At 34.2% G+C, this 9545-nt stretch overlaps 1 protein-coding gene across 2 annotated transcripts; it reads right to left on the bottom strand.

The window, feature by feature from the left end:
- Positions 1-210: 210 nt before the first annotated feature.
- LOC131051448 (UDP-glycosyltransferase 86A1-like) lies at positions 211-3769 on the bottom strand. 2 transcript variants are annotated; one of them, XM_057985970.2, is made up of 3 exons: positions 3062-3769; positions 939-1510; positions 211-726 (listed from the first exon to the last, which is right to left on the bottom strand). In XM_057985970.2, exons 1-3 carry the CDS (start codon positions 3585-3587, stop codon positions 331-333), a joined length of 1494 nt encoding a protein of 497 aa, XP_057841953.2. In that variant the 5' UTR covers positions 3588-3769; the 3' UTR covers positions 211-330. The 2 variants fall into 2 exon arrangements, with proteins under 2 accessions (XP_057841953.2, XP_057841954.2); XM_057985971.2 differs by having other exon boundaries at positions 939-1498; positions 3062-3766.
- Between the last annotated feature and the right edge of the window lie 5776 nt (positions 3770-9545).

Genomic DNA, 9545 nt, shown 5'->3' on the forward strand with positions numbered 1-9545 from the left:
ATGCTTGCACATTAGTAACATCAAAACTTAAGAAAAAGCTTAGATATTAAATATGTAAATTCTTTTCACATTATTGCAATAACCACTTTGACTACCACTATTTTTAAACATCATTACAGCTCAAGTATTATCTTAATTGGATCTATAGAATTGTTAGCTTCACAATCTTGCCAATCATAGCAATGCCAACCACTTTATATACTTACACTGTTAAGAAAATATGTGCCTCTTTATCAACTTTGTAGTTTTATGAGTGAAACACCTTAATAATTTACTGTAAATGGATAGTTTTAACAAAAGAAATATTGTGTAAAAGGTATTGCTAAAAAATCAATTAGTCTGGCTTCCATTTCCTACATGGACAGTGAACTTTAAATCTTCAATGAAAGCCTCTATATTGTTTTGAGAAGATCCTCCTGCCTTCATAGCACTCCTTGCACTATCTCTTAATGCCATGATCCGGTTCTTCATCTCCTTTCCTTTTTCACTTGCCACCAATGTTCTTATAGCCCTTGATATTTCTTCTCTGTGAATCACCTTATCATCTCTATGACCACCTCTCAATCTTAGCCCGATTTTCCATTCATCTACCATGAGCTTGCAGTTGGTATACTGTTCTGTCCAGAGAGGAAAACCCAACATTGGAACACCCAGAGCTATGGATTCAGTAACAGAGTTCCATCCACAATGTGTGAAGAAGCCACCTATTGATGGGTGCGATAATACCTGTTAAAAACATTGCTCAGAACAAAAGATGAAACACACAAAATAGAAGCAATGAATTTATAACCTAAAGTTAAAGTATTTTTTTTTTTGTTGCGTCGTGGGAATGCCCACGATCCAGTTCAGCGTCCAACTCATCTTGTTTAGGTGTTACTTACTCATCAGGAAAAAAATGTAAAATTTTAGGTTGTGGGTTATAATTATTCATATAATACCTGTAGCTGAGGCAACCATGGAACAACCAGCCCCTGGCTTTTGCAGGTCTCCATGAAGCCATCTGGTAGGCAGGTGGAGATCTCAGAAGATATTATATCTGGACGAAGCACCCACAGGAAAGGCTGCCCACTTTCTTTCAGTCCCATGGCTATCTCTTCTATCTGAGTTCTGGATACATGAACTAAACTACCAAAGGAAACATATATGACTGATTCAGAAGGTTTAGAGTCCAGCCATTCTGAGGGCTGATATTCAGTCAAGAAGCTTGTCCCCACTGTTATGTCCTTGGGATTATGGCTGTCTAGACAACTGCTTGGAAGTAGAGGACCCACAGTCAAAACTGGAGTTTCTGCATCCATTGCTTTTATTGCCTCTGCTTCAAGCTCGTAGAAAGAATTGCAGAGAACCCAGTCTGCTCGACGAGCTGATTGATATGACTTCAAGAGCATGTCAAGCACATAATCTGAATTGGGGTCTTGAAGCTGTAGAAATGACGGAAGGTCTTTACATTGTATATTTGGAACTCCAGGGATATAATCAATGTAATCATCCAACTCCTCTGCAAGAAAAGCTTCAAAGTGGTCAGAACTAGAACAGGGCAGATCATGATGATGAATCACTGTGTGATTCAAAATGTCAATTAAAATTTTTATATACAGTTTAATTCAAAAAACTTGAACTTGATTATTCAAGTTTCTAAAATGATTCCTAAATGAATTGGATTTTTGCTCATGACACATGTTGGTGGGATGTAATCTGAAAGTCGTATGAAGCAAAAGACAGACAGGGTATACTAAATTTAGAAGGTTAAACCAATAAGATATTCTGTAGACTACAAATACAACTAGTCAGCATAGCTCAGAAGAGAATACTTGTGAGAGGGAAAGTGAGAAGAGCACATCCTATTCACTTGTAAATCAAATAAACATTAAGGGAAGAAAAACAAGGAGAACACCAGGGTTTTTTAGTGAGGGTATCAAACAGGGTTTTTTAGTGAGGTTGTTTTAATCTGTTGTTAGGTAATCAAATTCACCCATAGTTACAATTTTTTTAGTAATGTGTCAAAGAGTCAACCATTTTGTTGCAACAAAAAATAGTGCAGGATGTTTAAACTCTTTCATCAAGTAACATTTAAAAACAACAATAATTTCTTTTCTCCAATATATGTATACATGCCCTCATCTAAAGAGGATCAAAAGCCAAATATTCAAAATGTTTGATTTGTACAGTATCCATTGGGATTCTATTTCAAAAAAAAAATCAATAATGAGATTGTCAAACTAGATAATTCTAAAATACAGAAGTATAATGGAGCAAACAAATTCAAAAGCATTTAAAACCCAAAGAAAAAACATTAAATCCTTTGAAGGTACAATTGAGAGCATAAAACTCAAGAGATTGAGATTTCCTCTGGTAGCAAACTACAAAGAACTCTTGTCTGAATTCATGGACTTTGATCAAAGATAAGACTATGGATCCTTCAATTCTGAAAGTGGGTTTCTCATCCTATGAAGTGGATGGCCATAGTTTTGGCAAGGAGACCTTCCCCACTAAGGTATTACAATCCAGTATTATAGTTCCAAATTCTGGCAAATTCTTAATATTAGCATACAATTTTAGCACTGTTTGTAAATACTACTTAGGCATATCATCAGTAAATGGAGTGCCTCTAATATTCATGCATATGGTAGGAAAGAGAACAACTCATTCTCAACCACAGCAAACGCTCTCATGGCCTTTTATATAAGCCTGGCCTTGTATATCTGTCATTGTTCAGACTTAAAAATAAAGCTCTGACTTCATAACATCTCATACTACTAGCCTTGGGCTATTGATGGTCTGGGCTGCAAGAGAGTTCTTGATCATAAGGCATAATGGGTTAGAAAACATATTGAAAGCAAGAATGTTCATCTCAAGGCCATTCAAGTATGAGATTATCAAGACATGCTACTTTTCAATCTCCAGAGAAATATCAACAGATTGCTTACTTTCAGATTTCATTGTATTCAAGCCATACATACTCAATTCAGATTTTATTGTATTCAAGACATACATACTCAATACATTACACTCTGGTTTTCATCAACTCTTAATATAACAAGTGCAAATAGAATAAACATACCAATGCCCTTAGGAGGGTAATGACCATGAGACCTCAGCAGATGAAAGTTGTGGTAGATTGAGTAGACAGCCACAGGCTGTGTCCAAAAGGAAATCCAGGGAATCCCAAATCTCTTGGTCACATCTAGTGACCAGAAAAGAAGTGTATCAGCTATAACACAGGATATGGGGGGCTCTTTCTTGTTCAGATCATTCATAAGCTCTTCTAGAGCTTCACCCATGTTATCAACAGATTGCATAAAATCATAGAATTTGAGAGATCTGTCAAAATTTAGGGGCAAACCATCTGAGATTTGAGCAGAACGAATATCTAGACCCAGTTTATTTGCTTCCAATAGAACAGGGTCACTTGAACAGGAATTTGCTTGAGTGATTTCAGCATGCCTATGATACGTTGTAACAAATGTGACAATGAGACCTTTTGCGGCCAGAGTTTTTGAGAGTTGCATCAGGGGAGTTACATGGCCCTGAGTTGGGTATGGAATAACCAGAGCATGAAGAGGCTTTCCATTGCCATTGCCACCCATATCTCCTACCACCAAACACCTTTCAACGTGTAATGGTTATGTCAATAGGTGATAGTTCAGAAATTTAGCGCCATGACCGAAGTTATTTTAATGGTGAAATTTGCCCACCCCTGTCGATTCCTATTTGTTTATGGGCCCACTTGGGTGGAACAATTGTACATTGAGAAGCAACCAATTCTTCTGTTCATTTCACTCATTCTCATCTTCTTATCCATTTCTCTTCATTTTTATTTTTATATATTGGACTTTACATTCATACTTCCATTTCTATTCATTTTATTTTTATATATTAGATTTTAAGTTCATCATCTTCTAATCAGCTTAGATTACCTATTCCTTATTTCAAAATACTTTTATTTCTATTTTTTTTATTTTTATTTTTTTTCAATAAAAGTAGATTATTCCACTAAACTTTTTTATTAATGTTTTTTTTTTACATAGGATTCAAAGAGCATACCAGAGGAAAGAACCCTCGGAAGAAAACCTCCGGTCACAGCTCATAAAATAAACCTATAGTATCTAACGGATCAGTTTATACACCCCGCCCAAAACCACATACAAAATGCGGTCACAACACATATAATATCAGTTTTGCATAGAACCCATATGACAATTTGCCAAAAGAAAAAACCCATCGGATAGTTTTCAAAAGTAGACTCCACAGTTGCTATCAATTGAAAAAGACAAAATTTTCCAAAGCCCTGTGCCAAATCCCGTGAGCCAAAAACCTTCCTACCAAAAAAGAAAGTATCAAAAAACCTTTGGAAAAACACTATTGTATCAAATACCATGAGCTCGAGCTCTCCTCCAGACAATGAACATGAATACTTGAAATGAAAGGGGAAAGTGGGAATAATTATCATCATAAAATTTTACATCAACATTACTCAAGAAAATCATATAACTATTGCTGCAAACCTTCCCATACCCTAGAAGGAATTTCCTCAAAACCCACCTCTCGCTGATTAGCATTGCTATCAATGGCTAAATTTGCCAAATAATATGCAATCTTATTAACTTCTCTGTAACAATGGGATACTAAGAAAGATTCAAACAATTCTAATTTTTGTAAAATGGGATCAAGTATATACTGCAAATTCCAACAATTCGATTTTTTTTTCATAACACATTGAATAATCACCATAGAATCAACTTCAATTATTAAGTCCTTAATTCCCAAAGAGATTGCCATATCCAATCCAAAAGACAACGCATGAAATTCCGCATAATTGTTAGTTTTAAAACCAATAGCATGACACTTAGCTCAAATAAAATTTGCATTGTGATCATAAATTACCATGCCTACCCCAGCCGGCCCAGGGTTACCACGAGAGGCCCCATCAAAATTCAATTTAAAGTGCCCCTGCGGAGGAGGTTTCCATCTAGCAGAGCATCTCTTACCTATTGCATCATTCTTTTTAAAAATTGAACCATGAGAGGGTAAAACTGACAGCATCTTCCAAACTCTAGTAACTCTACTATCCCAGTGCGAAAAAGAAGTAAGATTTTCAAAATTCTTATAAATAAAAGACAAAGCAGCCTCAAAGATTGAAGACTCAATTTTTAATAGAACCTCAGACACAGGAGACCTTGTTTTTTTAAATATCCCGTTGTTTCTCTCTAGCCAAACATTCCAAATCACAATAGATGGAGATATGATCCAAAGGCGTGCATAAAAAGATGAGGCAAACATAAAGGGCCAAGATCTAAAATGAGAAATGAGATCCTTACCAATAACAAAGGATATATTTAACTTATCAAACAACCACTGCTATTTATTTTTATTTTTATATATTGGATTTTATGTTCATATATTCATTTTCTAATCAGCGTAGACTACCTATTCCTTATTTCAAAATTTGTACCTGGATGAAGCTAATTGATATTTATATGTGATTATTAGACAAATTCTAAAGTTGAGTAAGTCTTTTGGATCTGTAACGTTTTCTCACATTCGTAGTGAAGAAATAGAATAGAAGATTGTTTGGCAAAATAGACTTCTGAAAATATGGGCGATTGAAATATTGTGAATATAAGTGATTTGCCTCTAGAATTATGTTATATGTTTGAGGAATTAGTTGTGGAGGATGGGATTGTTTAGTTGTTTGTTCTTTGTGGGCATATTGGCCTTTCCTCCTTTGTATTCATCTTCTGTGTTTATCAAATTTTTATTCTTTTTGACAAAAAATAAAATAAAAAATATTATGTTCATTTAGTTGCCTTGAATTTATATTCACACTTTTTTTGATGGAAACATGTCACTATACATAGATGTCGGTATAACTCATGCTATCATCCTCACCAATTGTGCCCAACGAATTGAACTACAATCCTTTGGCATGTTCATACTTTTATCTTCTAATTAGTTTAGATTGTACCTATTTCTAATTTCAAAATTTACATTTCTTTATCTTGAACTAAATTATGAGGCATTCATGTTCAACCTTAAGATGCTTAGGATTGGTCTCAAATTCAAATTTTAAAAATTTAAATTGTCGAGTTTTGCCATTTTCCATAAGTCATTGAATTGGCTTGATGTACGTACAACTTATTGATATTTCTTATAGTTAAAGATGTTTATTTGTAATAAAATAAATTGTTATCAAAACATTTGAAAATCAAGAAAATAATCATGAATTAATTATTCAAAAAATAATTTTATTTTAAGTTTAAGAGGAATCCATTACATCAGAATTTACATATAGACTTCAAATATTCATCCAAAACTATAAAACTGATAATCCATTGAAAAGGTTTATTTAAGAGAAATTAATCCTAGTAACAAGATAGATTTTCAAAAAGAATTTCAATATACCATCATCCTTATGTATCTTCAAATACTAGAGATCACATTGAACTAGTTTGTAGAAGTCTATTGTAAGCTAGATCAAAGTTGCAAATGAAAGGACAAATGTGCACCACTTGGGATCAACCTTAAGCATATGAGAATTGTAATTACAACTAATTCTGAATTCCTTCTAATTCTAAAATATAAGTATACTAAAGATATCATTTTTAGAGGTTGGTAACTGATTCTATTCATCTTCAATTTATGTTATCAAATTAAAAATTAAATGCACAAATTCTTCTTATTTAATTTTAGAATATTTATTCTAATAATCAAAATCTGAACATTTTTTGAACTTATTTAAATCTGAATTCATTATCTTCTTAATGATTACATTTATTTAATTAATATATGTAGATGAGAGTATAGAAAATGAAAAATAAGATATGTCAAGTTGTGTAAGTGAAGGTTCATTTGCAAGAGAAAGTAGTACTTTGAAGATTTTAAAATAATCATACAATGTATGGTGACTCGTTTTCAATAACTTGAAGGGCATTTAAATAATTTCTACCATAATTAAATAAAGGAGGTTAACCCATTGAATTATTTGGGAGCCTAAACTTACTAGAGAGAATCACGTTTGATAATTCTATAAAGTTATAAGAACTTGAAAAAACTATAAATTTTTAATATGACGAAACTTAAAAATTTTAACTCTTCATGATTGGCCCACTCAACCTTGAGAAACAATGAAGATCTGAAGAAATTCATTGTCAACAATAAGAATAATTTATGTTGTATATATTATTTAGGAAAAACAACATGTTGACTATACCTCCTAAATCAAGCTAAGACCATATGTTTTTGCAGAGACGTTACTCAACTGAACTCATGGAAAGATGATTAGTGGACGTTGAGCATCAACACACACGTGTCAGTTAATATTTGCGCAGTCGATATAGACTTCAAAAAAAATCAAAGTCTCCACTTTGAATCGAAGTCTTCAACTATTTCGAAAATTTGAAGATGAAAGAATATTTTCGACTTGAAGGAAAATGATAACAAATTATATGTTAATTTTGTATTAATTTTATTTTTAAAATTATATGTTTTTTTCAAGTTTATTATTATTAACAAAGTAATTATATCAAAAGGTGTATTACGTTCGGATGTAAAAACTTCTGTAAAAAGAAACAAAAGTTATTTGAAGTATATTTGGCAGTGAGTAAATTTGTCAGTTAAAAAAAAATATTTAACTTTATTTATTTATTAGATTTTATAATTTTAAAATGCAATTTTCTTTGATTTAAAAAAAAAAGAATTTTAATTTTCTCTATCATTATCAAATTTTATAAACGTTAAATGCAAAGTTTTTTTGTTTTTAAAGGAGGAAAAAAGCATTTCTATTTTTCTTTATTAATATTAGCTATGTTATATTTAAAAAAGCATAAGAATGATATGAAAAAAAGTATATTTTTTACATATTAAATAATAAATTGTCCTTCCTAGATTTAATTAAAGTTTCTAAATTCATGACACGTTCATGGGTTCCCCAAGGTTAATCCTGCTAATGACCGTCTAGATAGAGAGACGATTAAATGGTCAAAACCAGAGAAGGGGTGGGTGAAAATAAATTTTGATGGAGCATCAAAAGGCAATCCAGGGATCTCAAGAGCGGGATGTGTGGTTTGTGATGACGAAGGAAAGGTCTTGTGTAAAGGGGCTAGAAGACTTCAAGATGACACTAATAATGAGGCAGAAGTCTAGACGACTTTTCTTGCAGTTGATTTAGCAGCTAATCTGAAGGTGTCAAAATTACATTTAGAGGGTGATTCCCAAATTGTTGTCCAGGCTCTGGTTAAAGGACATACCCCGTGTTGGAAATTAGATAAATATATGAATATGATAAGTGAAAGACTAATTTTTTTAATAATTATTGCATCTCACACGTGAAAAGAGAGGGAAACACTCTTGCAGGTGAGTTGTCAAATGAAGCATGTGGCCTCGAGCCAGGGGAGGTGAGGTGGCGGAATGATAGAAACAAAATTGTTGAATGGAGTTAAGATGCACTGCCAAGTTGGTACGACATTAAATTCAAATCCCTTGGCAAAAGCTATTTTTTTCTTGCGCAAGTGTGAGTTAATGAGCAGTTACTACGACATGCTCTGAAATGATGGCAATTGTGGGGAGCCATGCATTTAATGCCAATTTTGTAATGGCCACATAGATTATGAATAGACCTGGCAAGTTGGTGAAACCATCTTTAAAACTAGTTTTATCATAAATCTCTACATTTTCTCAGAAAGCTCAGATATGCATTTTGTGGTCCTGTTCCGCCAAAGAAAATCGAGAGAATGTCTCTCGCTAAAGACCCGCTTCTTCTAAAAGCAGTTTAGTTGGTTTTAGGAGAAGAGGTGGATGTCATTGGTCACCGCTATAGGTGCATAGCGGACATTTACTCGCTGCTCATGATTTGGGGTCTAGAGCTGGGACACACGGTTGAAGAGGTGCGAAAGGTGCTACAGAGACTAATCCCAGGGGAATATTTGTTAAACCTGGAGTCCTTACTGGAGTGGGCGGTGCCAGGATGGGGATTTAATCTTGCAGAAGGTATCCCAAAGGCAAATGAGGAGATGAAGGCGTGTCACTCGCGCATTCAGTTTCTTCGACGACATGAGGAAGTTAAATTGCAGTTCAAGGATGATGCACAAAGAGGCTGGGAAGGGCTTTTAATCTTCATCCAGATCATGGACATAGAAGATGTGATCAGGCAGGAGGGTGGCAGGAGAGTGATGGAGATCGTGAGCCCTAAGAGGCAGATAAGGTGGATGGGATGGCGGGGTGGTTTCTTCGAGCCAACAAGGTGCAGCGAGCAAGAAGGCAGAAGGAAGAAGGAGGCGACAACATGCCAAAAGTGGAGACTCTCGTCGTAATTGGGTGAGTGGTGAATCGAGTTCCTTGGCTGCAAGAGTTGTGAAGGAGGAAGCATGAATAGGTCATTACAGGCACGGTACCCATAGGTGCCAATTTTATCTGCTCTTTTTTATCAGTTAATTTCACAGTTGAACTTTAAATTTCAGTTTGAAATGCCTAATTTTTGACAGGCAAGATGTAATAAGTCTTTTCATACTCTTAAGTTTGGGGGGGGATGCGTGGGTGCTGGTTACTGG

The sequence above is a fragment of the Cryptomeria japonica genome, chromosome 5, assembly GCF_030272615.1.
Source record: "Cryptomeria japonica chromosome 5, Sugi_1.0, whole genome shotgun sequence".
Classification (NCBI taxonomy): Eukaryota; Viridiplantae; Streptophyta; class Pinopsida; order Cupressales; family Cupressaceae; genus Cryptomeria; species Cryptomeria japonica.

Bases quoted from the DNA above. Each gene is read 5' to 3' on its own strand.
- LOC131051448 (XM_057985970.2), bottom strand. From the start codon at position 3,587: ATGGGTGGCAATGGCAATGGAAAGCCTCTTCATGCTCTGGTTATTCCA. The intron at 1,511-3,061 runs GTATGTTTATTC...ACCACTTTGAAG, and splicing joins TTACCCTCCTAAGGGCATTG to CTTTTCTTGCAGAGGAGTTG. The intron at 727-938 runs GTATTATATGAA...TGTTTTTAACAG, and splicing joins CATGGTTGCCTCAGCTACAG to GTATTATCGCACCCATCAAT.